Here is a 16,513-nt window from a genome sequence, read left to right as displayed (position 1 = left end):
GGGCAAAGAAAGAAAAGAAATATGAGTTGCCAGAAGCAGGAAATACAGATATAGTGACAACAAATGTTTTGGGGAAGGATTCAGAACCAGTCATAGCTTTAATTGCTTCAGCTGCACAGAGCCAGAGATTAGCCATGTGTGTTTAGAGTACAGTATAGTTAAAAAGGAAGACCTAGCTAAGAGAAAGAATTTCCCTTCAGAGAATGAAATGAATTCTGGGAAGCTGAGTTATCCATAAGGCCCACAGGCCTTCCCTGTAAGTCTGTAGTTATAAATGCTAGCTTTCTAATTATTCTCAAAGACGTCTTCAACATCTACTGGCTAATTCAGTTCTCTCTAAGCGGTTGATGCCACAGTATTATGGCAAGGATGATGATAAGATGTCATATATAAAATGTATAATGTTAGCCTGTAAAAAGAGAAGTCAAAAATTTCTAGGATAGATTCCTAATCTTAGAGAACATGTAAAGCAAATATGACTCTTACTGACATCTTCAGGTAGTATTCTCAAGGGGAAAGAATACAAGTATAACCTGGATACAGTCATTTATAGGGTCTGTGAAAATACAGACAAAATAGCATTACAAAGGGAAATTAGTTCCTACGTCAATTTTTTTTTTACTTTATTTAAAAATTTCAAAACGTAAAATTCCTCATATAAGTTCAGAAGACCTGGATTCCATTTCTGGTTCCAGTACCAACCTACTTCATGAGCTTAAGAAAAATGGCTTTTAAAAAATGGCCTGATCGTCTTTATCCTTATTCTTGTAAAGTATTTGTTTAGAAAAAAGAATAGTGGGGGCAGTTAGGTGATGTAGTGAATAGAGCATTGGCCCTGGAGTCAGGAGGACCTCAGTTCAAATCCAGCCCTCAGACACTTGACACTTACTAACTGTGTGACCTTGGGCAAGTCGCTTAACCCCAATTGCCTTGCCATCCCCCCTCCAAAAAAGAATAAAGGCTCTAGTTTTGAAAAAAGATGATGGGCAGAAGGGCAATAAAAACGAGAACATTAGCAAAATTTTTTCCATCAAATAATATAAATTGGGAACAAGACCCAAGACATATAAAATTTCTTCTTAAAACTTAAAAAGAACAGTGATTTCATTAGTTGTCAGTATTCTATCACCTATGAAAATAACAACTTCTCATCTCAGAAGATGGTTTCATGAACTGCTGAGGGCAAATTCTGGTCCGGAAAGAACTACAGCTCCTCAGTGATACCTGAGAAAGCTACCTATCATGCTTGGTAAAAGAATGCACTAACAGCAGCATGTTCTCCATCAAAAATAAATGAAGCTTTCTTACTTTGATCTTTTGTTGATCTCGCTTAATCTCTGCATCCAGTTGCTTCTTTTTTTCATTTTCTTCCCGAAGTCTCTTTTGCAGCTGGGCTTGCTGATATTTCATGTGATCTACATTCTGTTCAAGTTCAGAGGCATGTTTCTCATTTTGGGCAGACAGTGATGCCAGCTTCTTCGTATCCTGTTGCTTCTTCTGCAAGACCTGTGATCATATAATACATTGAAAAATATGGGTAACAGAAAAATGGGCAGCTATATCTATCCAATTCTATCAAGAAATCCAAGAGGTCCATTTCATTAACAAAAGTGAACATTTTTCCTAGATTTAAATAAAATCTATTTTTTGTATATTATAGCTGCACAAAGGGATTATAACCTAAAATTTTTATTTTTCCCATTTCCTTTTCTACTTTTCCTTCCCTTAATAGGAAAAACAGTTGCACATAGTGTACTTACTATACATATACAAGGAATGAGAATTCTTTATGTAGATAAAGCTTTTCACTAGATTTATAAAAATGGCAGTCAAAAACAAAATGTGAATTTTCAAAAGAGGGAAAGGGATAACCCTTTCATGTAATGATTTTGCCTCCTTCAAAAGAGAATCAAATTTTTCATAATGTAAAACAGTATTAATGTGAGAGGACTATACAATCATGATGGTTCTAACAAATGAACATATGACAATGGCAAGGAATGATCATTTAAAAAATGTGGCTCTTCTGTCAAATGATTCCTAATATAATTGAAAAAAATCCTATAGATTTTCTTACAAGTAAGATATGCTTTCAATAAAAATAAAACTTAGTTGCAAATATAAATAAACCTGGAACCATTTTCTATGAGAATGCTGAAGATCAACCCTAATAATTATAATAATTATTATTATTTTTTTGCCTTTTGGAGGGCAATTGGGGTTAAGTAACTTGCCCAAGGTTACATAGCTAGTGTTTTTGTGTGTGTGTTAAGTGTCTGAGGTCAGAACTGAAATCGGGTCCTCCTGACTCCAGGGCCGGCACTTTACTCACTACACCACCTAACCACTACTATTCAAATATTTTTACTATTTTTGCTAATAATTAATTTTTAGTAATTATTTTAAGTTAAATGACAAAAACAGATGAAGAAAGGAAGGAAGGAAGGAAGGAAGGAAGGAAGGAAGGAAGGAAGGAAGGAAGGAAGGAAGGAAGGAAGGAAGGAAGGAACGAAGGAAGAAAGGAAGAAAAGAAGGAAGGAAGGAAGAAAAGGAAGAAAGAGAAAGAGAGAGAGAGAAAGAAATAGAGGAAGGAAGGAAGGAAGGAAGGAAGAAGAAAGAAACTGAATACATGAATTCAGGTTTGGTCCTGAAAAATGCACCTCCCCACTTTTGCAAAAGACAAGGACAACATGTGTAGAACATTGCAAAAAATGCTGGTTACTTTTGCTTTACTGGTAGTTTTTGCTCCCTTTTTAATTCTTTGTTATAAAGGATGGCTCTCAGAGGAATACAATGGAAAATGCAAGTGAAGTAAAAAAATATTGATAAAATTTTTTAATGGAATTAGGATTTGAATTTAGAACTCCCAAGCCAGTCCTCAGTCCACTATATCCCACAGTTTCTCCTATATATCATATTATATCATGTCCTTTACATAAAATACTGCATCACTTCTCAAACAAATAAAAACAATGCACCAAAATATTATCCTTAAAAAATATCAAAACTTTACAATGCCAGGAGAGAGTCACAGAGTAACTCAAAATCAAGTATTTTTAAACAAGTATTTATTTAGTAAGTAGCTGGCATAGATCAAGAACTGTGCTAGTGACTTGTTCTCTTCAATTACTAAAGAAAAAAAGAGCCTACTCACATATAAAGTATACTAACCAGAATTGCTTATTTTCCTTTATTTTGAAACCTATTCAACAATAAACTTTAGATACATTATAAAATGTGTAACTACTTTCATGGGAAACAGGCTATATGATTAAATTAAAATGCAAAGGTAATTTTAAAACTTTATTTTATCCACCAGTTTCCACCTCTTTTTTTCTCTCAAATCTTTAACTAAAACTACAAATTTGAGTTTTACCTCTTCTCCCTTCACCTGTCAGAGTGAAAGATCCAAAAGACATAAAACAGGAAAGACAAGAAAAAACTAAAGACATGGAAAACCCACCATCTGTATAAATCAGCCTTTGGATAGACGAGGTGACTGTCACTGACCCAATCCACATTACAAGTACTAGAACCAGAACTGCAGCTAGGTTGATATGAGACTACACAATTTGAGGTAAAATCCCATTTGCTCAGTTAAAAAGAATGCCATATTGATTTCAGTGGAATGTTGTTCTTACAAACATTACTCTCTCGGGATTTAAAAGATCAAAAGATGAAACACTTGCTCCACAGTCTTTCTGGTGTGAGTTTGCAAGGAAAACCAGGTGCTCTGAACCCAGCAGAGAAAAAGTAGGAGGTTTTATAAGAAAACCTATATTTAAACTATAGTTTAAATTCTGGAGAGACAGTCCATATTTCAAGAAAATTAAGACTATGTTTAATGGGGTTTCATAAAAGGAGTATCATTTATAGGTCTATATGTCCTAATTTTTGGTTGAGAAAATAGTCACTAGGGTGGAGCCAAGATGGTGGAGTAGAAACACAAACTTGGTGTGGGCTCCCCTCCAATCACTTCCAATACATGTAAAAAATGACTCTAAACAAACTTTAGAGCTACAGAACCCACAAAGGAACAAAGAGAAACAAAGCTCCCTCTGAAAGAAGCCTGGCAGGCCGGCAAGAAGGGTCTATCACACCAGGCTGGGAGCTGAGCGCAGCCCCATGTGAGATGCATGGTTCCCGGCCCCAGGGTGGCCCCAACCAGAGCAGACTTCAGGAGACAGAATCACCAGAAGCTGTGGTGTTTTCCAGAATTATCAACCCATAAATGCCAAAACGAAAGTAAAAGGTCTGCCAAAACGAAAGTAAAAGGTCAGTGTGGAACTTTGTGGGAACAGGGGGACCAAGAGAATGGTCCAGCCCCTGCCCTCCTGGGGTGAGAAGCAGCGGAGGCATGGTGACTGTGCAGCCACCATGCCTGGCTGTCTCAGGAGCTCCTGGCTTGCTGATTACAGGAGGACCAAGTGACCAGGCTGAGGGTAATCGCTCTTGCCTTAACCTGCTTGGATCTGGATCATGGTCTTGGGTGGTGGTCCTGAGATGTGTGACCAGTGAGCGGGAGCTTGTGGTGTCTGTAGAGAGGGTGTTCAACTAATAGCTCTGGTAGCTGCGAATACCCCAGAGATTGAGACTGAGCTTTCTCCATTCTGGAAGCACAGTTCTACTGCAGCAAAGCTCTCAAAAGTCAAGATGGGCAAGCCCAGGAAACATAATCAAACCACAAGATATCATTTTGGGGACAAAGAGGATCAAGGCATGGAGCAGGAGGAAGACAATGAAGTCAGGACTCCTGCATCAAAAGCTTCCAAGAAAAATATGAACTGTTTACAGGCCATGGAGGAGCTCAAGAAGGATATTGAAAATCAAGTAAGAGAAGTGGAGGAAAAAGTGGGAAGAGAAATGAGAATGATGCAAGAAAATCATGAAAAATGAGTCAACAGCCTGCTAAAGGAGACCCAAAATACACTGAAGAAAATAACACCTTAAAAAATAGACTCACTCAAATGGCAAAAGTGGCTCAAAAAGCCAGTGAGGAAAAAAACGCCTTAAAAGCTGAATTGGCCAGATGGAAAAGGAATGTCAAAGACTCATTGAAGAAAATAACTCCTTCAAAATTAGACTGGAGCAACTGGAAGCTAATGACTTTATGAGAAATCAAGATACTATAAAACAGATCCAAACAAATGATAAAATAGAAGGCAATGTGAAATATCTCACTGGGAAAATCATTGACCTAGAAAATAGATCCAGGAGAGATAATTTTAAAATTATTGGACTACCAGAAAGCCATGATCAAAAAAAGAGCCTAGATATCATCTTGCAAGAAATTATCAAGCAAAATTGCCCTGATATTCTAGAACCATAGGGCAAAATAGAAATTGAAAGAATTCAAAAATTGCCTCTTGCAAAAGATCCCTAAAAGAAAACTCCGGGAATATTATAGCCAAATTCCAGAGATCCCAGGTCAAGGAGAAAATACTGCAAGCAGTCAGGGAGAAACAATTTGAGTATTGTGGAAATAAAATCAGGATAACACAAGACCTAGCAGCTTGTACATTAAGGGATCAAAGGGCTTGGAATATGATATTCTGGAGGTCAAAGGAGCTAGGACTAAAACCAAGAATCACCTACCCAGCAAAACTGAGTATAATGCTTCAAGGGAAAATATGGTCATATTTTTGATGAAAAAACCAGAGCTGAACAGAAAACCTGAAATTCAAATAAAAGAAGCAAGGGAAGGATGAGAAGGTAAACAGGAAAAAGAAATTAAAAGGAACTTATTAAAGTTGAACTATTTACATTCCTACTTGGAAAAATGATAATTGTAACTCATAAGACTGTTCTCAGTATGAGGACAATTGAAATTAATATATGTGTATATGTATGTATAGGAGGGTGTATGTGTATATAAATATGTGAGTGTGTGTATATGTGTGTACCTGTATATATTGACAGAGGGCACAGGATGAGTTGAATATGAAGGGATGATATCTAAAAAATTAAGGGGTGAGAGAGGAATATATTGGGAGAAGGAGAAAGGGAGAGATAGAATTGGGTAAATTATCTCATATAAAAGAGACAAGAGAAAACTGTTAGAATGGAGGGGAAGAGCAGGAAGGTGAAAGGGAATGGGTCAATCTTACTCTCATTGAATTTGGCTTAAGGAGGGAATAACATACACACTCAGTTGGGTATATTACCCTACAGGAAAGTAGGGGGGAAGGGGATAAGAAGGGAGATGATAGAAAGGAGGGCAGATTGGGGGAGAGGGTAGTTAGAAGCACACACTTTTGAAAAGAGACAGGGTCAAAGTAGAAAATAGAATAAGTGGGGGGCAGGAAAGGATGGAGGGAAATATAGTTAGTATTTCAAATATAACTACTATGGAAACATTTTGCCTAACTACACATGTACACCCTATATTGAATTGCTTGTCTTCCCAGTGGGGTGGGTGAGGAGGGAAGAAGGGAAAAATCTGAAACTAAAAGTTTTAAAAACAAACTTTTAAAAAATGTGTTTTTTACATGCAACTGGGAAATAAGATGTACAGGCAATGCGATACAGAGGTCCATCTTGCCCTGCTAGAAAATTAGGTGGTGCAGTAAATAGAGCACTGGCCCTGGAGTCAGGAGGACCTGAGTTTAAATGAGGACCTGAGTTCAAATCCGGCCTCAGACACTTAACACTTACTAGCCGTGTGACCTTGGGCAAGTCATTTAATCCCAATTGCCCAGCCTTCCCCTCTCAAAAGAAAAAAGTTAGGGGGGTGATGGGGGAGGATGTAGGGGAGAACAGATTGGGGGAAGGGGTATTCAGTGGGCTTGCTATTTTGGGGTGGGGGTAGGGGAGAGACGGGGAGAAAAATTGTAACTCAAAATCTTGTGGAAATATGAATGTTGAGAACTAATTATACATTTTTTAAGAAATTTAAAAAAAAGAAAATAGTCACCATCTATGATGTAGAGCTTGGATTTGCTTTGGTAGGTGACAGAATTTAAGTAGGATTTTATAGTACAGATGATGAGGTAATTAGGCATAAGTATAAAGAGAGTATGAAGGGTTGTTTTTATTCACTGATAGAAAAATAAAACTGAATATATACCTCATCTAAAGCATCAGCCCCTCTCTACATACAACAAAACATCAAAAAAGTTTGGATGTTAGGTGAATGAGGAATTTGAGGAAGCATTTATTGTATCGGATTATTTGCTATAGCAAATTCATTATGATAATCCAATAAAATACTGTCATTGTGGCTGCCTGCCAAGACATGGAAATAGTTTTTTATATAAAACTCTTTCTTGTAGTAATGAATAGATTTCACCTTTAGCTATTTCTAAATCTATAGCTAAATTATATTAATAAGAAATTAGAAATTAATTATAATATCTGGAATTGACAAAACACTTCATCTACCAAACCCTAGGCATTTACACTGGCTATTCTCCACACCTGAAATTCTTTCTTTCTTCATATGTACCTCCTGGCTTCCCTGTTTTCCTTCAAGACCTAGTTAAATTCTGCCCTTCTATGAAGAAGCCTTTCCCAATCCCCTCTCCTTTTATAAAAATAAGTTTTTGTTGATTTCTTGTTTCTTATATTATCATAGAAGTTCCAATTATTTCTCCACTTCCCCCCCTTCTAGAGAATCATCTCATATAATAGTTTTTTTTAAAGAGAAAAAAATACAATTAATCAATATATTGAAAAAGTCCAAAAACATATGGAATTTTCATCATTTCTCATAGCACAGTAATATTCCATTATATTCATGTACCACAATTTGTTTAGCTATTCCCCAATTCATGTGCATCTGCTTTGTTTCCAATTCTTTGCTATCATAACAACTGCTGTTACAACTATTTTGGAGTAAATGGGGACTTTTTTGGCTTCCAGTAATGGGGTCTCTAATTCAAAGGGTATAGACATTTTAGTCACAAAATTTAGTCACATAATTCCAAAATGCTTTCCAAAATGGATGTACCGTTTCATAGCTCCACCATTGTGTGACTGTGCCTATCATTCCACAGATATTCCAAAGCTGACTGCTACCATTTTTCATCATCTTTGCCAATAAGCAAGATATGAGGTGAAATTTTAGGGTTGTTTTGATTTGTATTTCTCTTATCATTAGTGTTTTAAAGCATTCTTTCATATGGTTATGAGTACTTTGCAATTCTTCCTTTGATTACTGTTTTTCATAGCTTTTGACCATTTTTCTATTAGGGAATGGCTATTAGACTTATATAAATTATTTATGTATTTTAGGTGTCAAACTTTTATCAGAGAAATTTGATATTAAGACTTTTTCCCCCATTCTACCATTTTATCTTGGGGGCATTAATTTTGTCTATGCAGAAGCTTTTCAGTTTCATGTAAATCAAAGTTATCCATTTTATCTTTTGTAATTGCCTCTAGCTTTTATTTGGTTAAGAATCCACATCCTACCCATGGCTGTGAGAGATACACAACCTGCTTCTCTTCTAACTTTTTTTATATTATGATCTTTTTGAAGGCTGTGTATCCATTTAGAATATATTGTGGAATATGTTGCAAGATGTTGGCCTATCCCTAACTTCTGCCAGATAGCTTTCCATTTTTCCCAGAAGGTTTTAATCAAATAAGGAGGAGGTTTTTTCCTGGGTAATTTGTTTTCCACTTGATCAAACACTAAGTTTCAGTTTCCAATTTTCCCTTGTCTAATCTATTTCATGTATCTCTCTATACTGTACTGGATGGTTTTGATGACTGCTGCTTTATAATATAGTGTGAGGTATGGAAGGGCTATGCCCTCTCTGTTCCTACTTTTTTTCATCATTTCCCTTGTTATTCTAGATCTTTTGTCTTTCCAAATGACTTTTGTTATTATTTTATTAAGTTCTATAATAAAGTATTTCCTTAGTAATCTGATTGGTAAGGCATTAAAAGCATAAATTAACTTTGGTAGTCTTGTCATTTTTATTATATTGGCAAGGTCTAACTATGAGCACTGAATATACTTCTAGCTACTTAAATTGTACCTTACTTCTTTAAGGAGGGAAGAATGTTAGGAGAAAAGGAAGGGAAGGAGGAAAGAAGGAAGATTCATTCATTGAAGCTTCTTAAAAACGTCCAAAAGGGAACATAAGTTCAGAGGGGGAAACAGATAAGCTGGGCAGCTTTGAAAGTAATATATTCGGGGAAAAAAGTTTTATAGATAGATAGATGTGTATGTATGTATATGTGTATATATACACACATATATATACAAATATACACACATATATTTATGTACATATGTATAATATATTATATTAATCTTAAAACCAAGCAATGCACAAAATAGATTTAGTATCACATATAATCCTCTTTTTCCATTCTATTTTGTATAAAGAAATGTTCTTTTGGGGTTGGTCCACTACATTCAAAATGAATCTTAAAAAAAATAAACATCTTGATGTTTGAGTGAAATGCAAGTTTTAAGTCACCAATGTGACATGGTAATAAAGAAAGCTAATTCAACCTTACAGCTACATTGGGATGCCCAGCATCTAAGAAAAAGCAGGCAACAGCTCCACTGTTCTCCGTAGAACCTGATCATACTGAATCTAGATTATGCATTCATTCCTGGATAAGACATTTTAGAAAGCCCACGGAAAAGCTGGAAAGCTTCCGGAAGATATCCAACAAGATGGTGACAAATACTGAACTCATGACACATATTAAGTTTAAGAAGGGAAGATGGTTAGTCTGGGAAGAGATGCCACAGAAGGTATTCAACAACTATCTTAAAGGATTCTGAGGGTCTTTCATGTAGAAGATGGGTTGGACTTGCTCTGCTTTGCCCAAAAGGTAAACAATAGACAGAAGCTGCGAAACAGCTAATTCAGAGGACAAATTACCTATATGTAGTGCTGTCCCAAAGCAGAGTGGTCTGCCCCTCAGGAGCTGGTGCATTCATTCCCTTTAATATTCCCCTTAATTACAGCTTGAATTATCAGTTTTCAAGTAGGAGATATTACAGAGGACTTTATTGTAGGCAAGGGGGGATGATTGGTTAAACAGTTTCTGCAGTCCTTTTGAACCCTTAAAATCTTTGTGAATGCATTTCAAATGGCACCTACATGTGGGTGTTAGGTCCTACTCCCAGGATATAGGCCGGCAGCTCCGCCTCCAACTATGATGAAAAAACAGTAGACACACGCAAGTGTCAAGAATCCCAGTTAATTAGCCAGGACTGTTGATGGGCCAGGGTCTTCCATGACCCTGTAATATGTATGCAGATGTGAGACATGTACATGGGCCAAGGATACAGTTGTAAAACTAGCATTAACACTAGTGCCGTTTCCCCATTCATTGTTTACCATTCGCTCTGCATATATCATTCGTACATCGTTGTCTGCATGTTGTCTTCTCCATTGGACTGTGAGTTGGTTTTGTGGTTTTCTTCTTTTTTTACCTTTCTTCGTATCCCTGGCACTTAGGTGCCCGTGCCATGTTGTTGTCCTGTCATTTCTGTGACTAACTTTTCATGACCCTACATTTAGGATTTTCTTGACAAAGATACTGGAGCGGTGTTTTTCATTTCCATCTCCAGCTTATTTTACAGATGAGGAAACTGAGGCAAACAGAGTTAAGTGACTTGCCCAGGGTCACACAGTATCTGAGTTTAGATTTAAACTCAGGAAGATGACTATTCCTGACTCCAGGACCAGCACTCTATCCACTGTGCCACCTAGCTGCCCTTCCTGTACCATAGTAATTGCCTAATAAATACTGATTGATTTGATTTGACTTGTAATTGAAAATATTCGAGACTTTTGTGTGCTTTGGCAGGTCTATCCTTGGATATTTTATGCATTTTGTAGTTACTTGGAATGGGATTTATTTCCCTTTGTATTATTGCTTCTTAAATTTTGTCATTACTATGTAGAAATGATGTTGATTTTTGAGGGTTTATTTTTTAGCCTGAAACTTTGCTGAAGATATTAATAGTCTCAATTAGTCTCTTTGCTGATTTCCTAGGATTTTCCAAGTATACTCTATAATACCATTGGGAAACAGGGACGGACAGTTTTATTTCCTTGGCTACCTTCACACCTGTAATTTCCTTCTGTCTTATTGCTGTTGTTAGCATTTCCAGAATTGCATCCAATAACCGCGGAAAGAGTGGGAATCCTTGCTTCGCTACTGAATCCATTGGGAGAGGTTTTTAGTGTAGCTCCACTGCATCTGATGCTTGCTTTTCCTTAAAGATAGATGCTTTTTATGATGCTAAAAAAGGTCACTATATGCAGTTTTTTCTGCATCTATTGAGATGATAATGTGATTTGGGATGTTTTGGTTTTTCATATAATTATGTTGATTGTTTTTCTAACATTGAACCATCTCCACATCCCTAATATGAATCCCACTTGGTCATAATAATTTCTTGGATAAATTGTCATAGTCTGTTTGACAGATTTTTTTAAATTTTTGAGTAAATGTTCATTAATGACATCAGCCTAGAGTTTTCCTGTGTTTTATCTTTCTTTGGTTTAGGAATTAGAACTTTATTTGTCTCATAAAAGTATTCTGGTAGGGTGCTGTCTTTTAAGTATGATTTGTAAAGTATGGTTACTAATGCTTTAAAAGTTTGTTAGAAATCTCCTGTGACTATAACCAGATCAGGAGTCGGTGGTTTTGGCAATTCCTTTAAAACTAGCTCTATTTCGTTTTCTGAGATTGGGTGATTTTAATTGTCTATCTGGTCTTCTGATAGTCTGGGTATTTGATATTTTTGAATATTCCTCTGTTTCTTCTGTTTTCAGTTTTGTTAACATGTAAAAAGTGGATAATGTTATTTTAAAATTTTTCTTCTGTATTTTTTTGTGATTTCAACCTTATTTATTTGGTATTTTATTTATTTGATTTTCTTCCCCCTCTTCTTTTTAATCAGATTAGCTAAAGGTTCATCAATTTTATTAGCTTTTTCAAAGAACATGTTTTTAGTTTTATCATTTCTCTGAGGGTTTTCATTTCCAACTTATCTTTTTGTCCTCTAATTTTTAATACCTCCCCTTCTGTGCTTATTGTAGATTTGTTTACTTCTTGACTTTCAAATTTTTTATGGATATGTACTTCATTAGTCTTCTTTTTCTATTTTGTTAATGTATGTTTGTAGGGATATGATTTCCCCTGTGAGGAAAGCTTTAGCTACCTCCTGGAAATTCTGGCACAGTTTCATCATTATAATTTTTTTTTACATTATTACTGTTTCTATGGTTTGTTCTTTGACCCATTAATTAATTAGGATTTCATTGTTAAGTCTCCATTTAGATCTATCTTTTGTTTGTGGTCCCTTAATCACCATTTTTATTGAGTTATGGTCTGCAAAGGCTATATTAAATTTTTCTACCTTTTTACAATTTGTTTGTATTATCTCTGTGCATGAATACATGGTCAAGTTTTGTAAAAGTTCCATGTGGTCCTAAGAATTATACATTTTCTTTTGCCATTCCATTTAGAAAATACCATTATGTCTTTAAACACTAGTTTCTCCAACAATCTGTTTAGTTCCATGTTTTCCTTTTGTTTAGTTAGAGCTATCCAAAACTGACAGGACATTGAAATCTCCCTTTCACTATTGTGTTACTATGTTCTTCTTGTAGCTCAGACATTTCCTTTATGAATTTGGATGCCAAGACATTTGAAGTGTATAAATTTATTATTGATTTTGGTTTTGTTGTCTATGGCTCCTTTCAGCATAATGTAGTTTCCTTATTTACCTCTTAATTTTTTGAATGTTTGGTTTTGCTTTGTCAAATAGCAAGACTGCAAAAAACAAAAACAAATAGCAAGACTGCACCTCCTGCTTTCCTGGATTAACGTGATGCATAATAATTTTTTTTCATCTCCTCAGTTTTATTTTGTGAATGTTTTTGTTTTTTTAATGTGCTTATTATAAGCAACAGATTGTAAATTTGTTTTTTTTTTTACCTATCACTCTTTTTTCATTTTTTTGGATTCGTTGGTTAACCTATTTCATTAAAGTTATGAGTTATAGTTATATTTGTTCCTTCTGTTATTTAGCTAAATTTTCTAAGGTGGCCCTATTTCCACTGGCTCTCTTCCTCTCACTCCTGATGCCCACCTCTACCCCCACTTGTTATTCCTTTCCCTTTGAGGTTTTATTTGTTCCTTTTTCTTTACTAATTTAATCTGGTTGTATAATTCTTCCTCTCTTTTTTCCTTTTAGTCAAGCAGATTTCCCTTTCATCTCCTCCCCCACTTCAACAAATTCTAATGCCCCTTTCCTGAAAGGATTTCTCTTCATTTTTACTCATCCTCTCTTTCTGTCCACTGTAGACCTCCATTCTCTGGCCACGACCCCTATTAATCATCTAGACTTTCTCTATTATCTGAATTGCTCATGCAGACAAAACTTCCGAGGTATCCATTCTGGCTCTTCCCACTAGGCAGTTACTGCCATTGCCCTGCAGAGCATACTCCATGGACTTCCCTTTTCCATTGTGCCTCACTCCTAGAACAATGCTAATTCCTGCAGGTGTCAGAGAGGACAATGACTCATGGTAGATAACTCAGCCACCACATTCCTGAATATGCATCCCACAATTAATTTGTACCCTCCCTCTGGTAATCTTCTTCTTTACCCCCATATGTCTCAAAATCTCATCCCAGGGTTCATCCCACTCTCCCTTGTGCCAGTTTTCCTCACAGGTTCCAACTCTCCCCCTCCAAGGTAGGATGAATGGTTTTTTCAAGCACCACATCCCCCAGGGCACATGCAAATTCCCCATCTCCTTTCAAACTTAATAGCATTCATTAGTGGAATCCATTCCCTCAATCAAAGCAAAGCCTCCTTCCTTACCCCTCCCCTTTTCAATACTTTTCTTTCCTCCTCACCTACTCTCCTTTTAGACCTTCTCTTACAGAGACCAGAGGGGTCTCATTGCTTTCATTGCTAGCCCTTGATTTGACCTTGGATACATCACACATTCCCCTCTATTCTCATTTTCCCTCCATCACTTACATGTGTCCTCCCATTTTATAATGTAGTTCCTCAAAAAATTGATTCTCCTGTTGGCAGGTGCTATCAGATTCTGTCCATAATGCCCCAGGTGCACCTCTTCACGGTTACCTCCAACAGACCTCTGCCTTGGACTTCTGCCTTCACCCGTATCTTCAGAGAGAAGTCTCTTTTTGGTCTCTCTGTTGTCACTGTTGCTATTGCTGTTCTAGATTGATACTTATTTACCCCTCCTAAATTTCTGTCATCTGAGGTGTTTGAGAAACAAATAATCTCAGGTCTGGTTTTATTTCTAAAAATGTTTCCAGTGCCTCTCAATTTTTAAAAATTGATCTTTTTTCATTTATGATTATGCTCAGATTTGTAGAGTAGGTCACCCTGGACTGCATCTTGAACTCCACTGCTCTGCAGAACGCAACATTCCATTCCTTCCCAAGTTTTCTGGTGGGCACAGCTGAGTCTAGTGCTATTCAAATTTCCTTTCCTTTGCATTTGAAAGTCTTTCAAAGGTGGCCTGTATAACTTGTTTCTGAATCTGAATTATATTTATCCACTATGTTTTCTGGGATTTTGCTGCCTTGAGTTTTTTTTCTGGAGATGATCTACAAATTCTTCTGCTCATTATTTCATTGTCTATATTTAGAAGTTCTGGACAGTTTTCTTTTATCATCTGTTGCATTATAGTGTTCAGGTTTTTAATCTTGTCATGATGTTCTGGGAGACCTATGGTCCTCAGGCTTTCTCTACACATCACGTATTCAAGATCAGGATGGTTATTTTTTTGGACAATGAGCATTTTGGGGATAATGACATGATGCCCTTTTGCATTCTCAATTTGTTGTTCTCTGGTGTGACTTGCCATCCCAGATTGCAGTTTTTCTATTCTTCCCATTATTTGTGCTGTTCAAGCTGTAAATTCTACTCTCATTCTCATTTTTCTCTTTTGAACTACTCAGAAACAGTGTGTTGTAGCTTCACGTCCTCTTCAAATTCCACAGGGTCCTCTGTCTCATCACTTTCCTTTATTATGCAGTATTTATTCATAGATGCCTAAACTCATCTACTTCCTCTAAAAAGCATATTTTCTTTTGTTATTAATGTTTTTCCTATTGATTTATCTTCCTACTGTCAAGGTCTTTGAGTTTTTTCCTTCCTGAGCACCTTGAATTTCAGTCTGCCCCACCCCACCTTATTTTCCCCTGCTGCTTACTTTCTAACTCCCTCTTCAACTTTGATTTCCTTAGGGGGCTGTATTTCAAAATGTCTCAGCCTCCTCCAATGTTAAACAATTCATAGTTTACCAGTCTAAGTCTCTGTCCCAAGTGACTTTTGGAGGTTGAAGGGGATCAAAGTCTAGTCCTCCATCTTGTTGGTCACATGACCCAGAAGACTCCAATACTTCTTACTGTTAGTGCCATCCCTCCGAGATTATCATCAATTTTCCCCATACATGTCTTGTTCGTGCATATCTGTCTACATGTTGTCTCCCCCATTAGACCATGAGCTCCTTGAAAAAAGGGACTGTCTTTTACTTTATCACCAATATTTATCACAATGCCTGCCACGTGTTAAGTGCTTAATAAATGTCTGTGGACTTGTCTTTCCTAAAACAATTAGATATGGTTCCCAAATGTTATGAACTTTAAATCAATGGAGAATACCTCTATAGCAATTCACATTTCTTACCCTGACAGCTTCATCAGTGGTATTTAAACAGCATGTGGTACCATATCTTAAGCTGTGGTCAATGGGATATAGAATTACTTACACAGAAAAATACTTTTGAAAGTGAACCTCTGGGGCAGAGGTGAGGAGCCTGCAACTTTAAGGCCACACATGAGCTTCTAAGTCCTTGGGTGTGGCCTTTTGACAGAATCCACGTTTTACAGAACAAATCCTTTTGTAAGGGGATTTGTTCTGTGGAGTCTGGATTTAATCAAAGGGCTGCACTTGAGAACCTAGAGGGCCACATGAGGGCTTGAAACTGCAGGTTCCCCACCCCTGCAGAGTCTAGGGGAATGTTATACACTTAATGATTTATTTAGTCATCTAAAAGTGAATAGGATGACTAAAGTAAGCATACACCAGGAACAGGTTTTTCTCTGTTGTCCCTAGGATATGTCCATATCATTTCCCAATCAGCTAGAGGACAGGGAATTCCAGAAACGAAGCCTGTTTGGAAGTGAAGCTGGAAATGTTGGTATGAACAAGAAAAGGCATTCAAAAAAAAAAGGCATTCAGTCTGAGAGGACATAAGGAGCAAGGAATGGGGCAGAAATGCCAGTAAGAAGACAAAGAAGCCTAATGATCTGAGGTTCATATAGTCACCAGAGAGGAGAGGCCTCAGATACCAATCTATAGCAGTAGAATAGAGAAACTACCTTCATAAATAAGAGCAAACTAGGAAATCTGCTCCAGGCAACCAGAGAAAATAAGACAGTTGAAAGATGAGAACCAGCTTCTATAACTATTTATTATTATGCTGTTCTTAGAAGATAACAGTAACAACAACAGTGACAATAAAAGTAATAATAATGGCTA

General features: G+C 36.6%; 1 protein-coding gene across 5 annotated transcripts in view; it reads right to left on the bottom strand.

Annotated features, from left to right (window-relative positions):
* The window catches only part of KIF27 (kinesin family member 27), a 129,900-nt gene that overhangs the window by 50,589 nt on the left and 62,798 nt on the right, over positions 1 to 16,513 (bottom strand). For all 5 annotated transcript variants that reach the window (XM_069105090.1, XM_069105087.1, XM_069105091.1 and 2 more), the window contains one exon: positions 1,309 to 1,506. In XM_069105090.1, the coding sequence (XP_068961191.1) occupies positions 1,309 to 1,506 (198 nt within the window). The remainder of the gene's footprint in view (positions 1 to 1,308; positions 1,507 to 16,513) is intronic.

This window comes from Petaurus breviceps, unplaced genomic scaffold (assembly GCF_028583685.1).
Source record: "Petaurus breviceps papuanus isolate PSGF00001 unplaced genomic scaffold, PetGlider_PUasm1.0 138, whole genome shotgun sequence".
Classification (NCBI taxonomy): domain Eukaryota; kingdom Metazoa; phylum Chordata; class Mammalia; order Diprotodontia; family Petauridae; genus Petaurus; species Petaurus breviceps.
The sequence above is the reverse complement of the archived record's forward strand: the minus strand, read 5'-3'. Positions and strand labels throughout refer to the sequence as shown.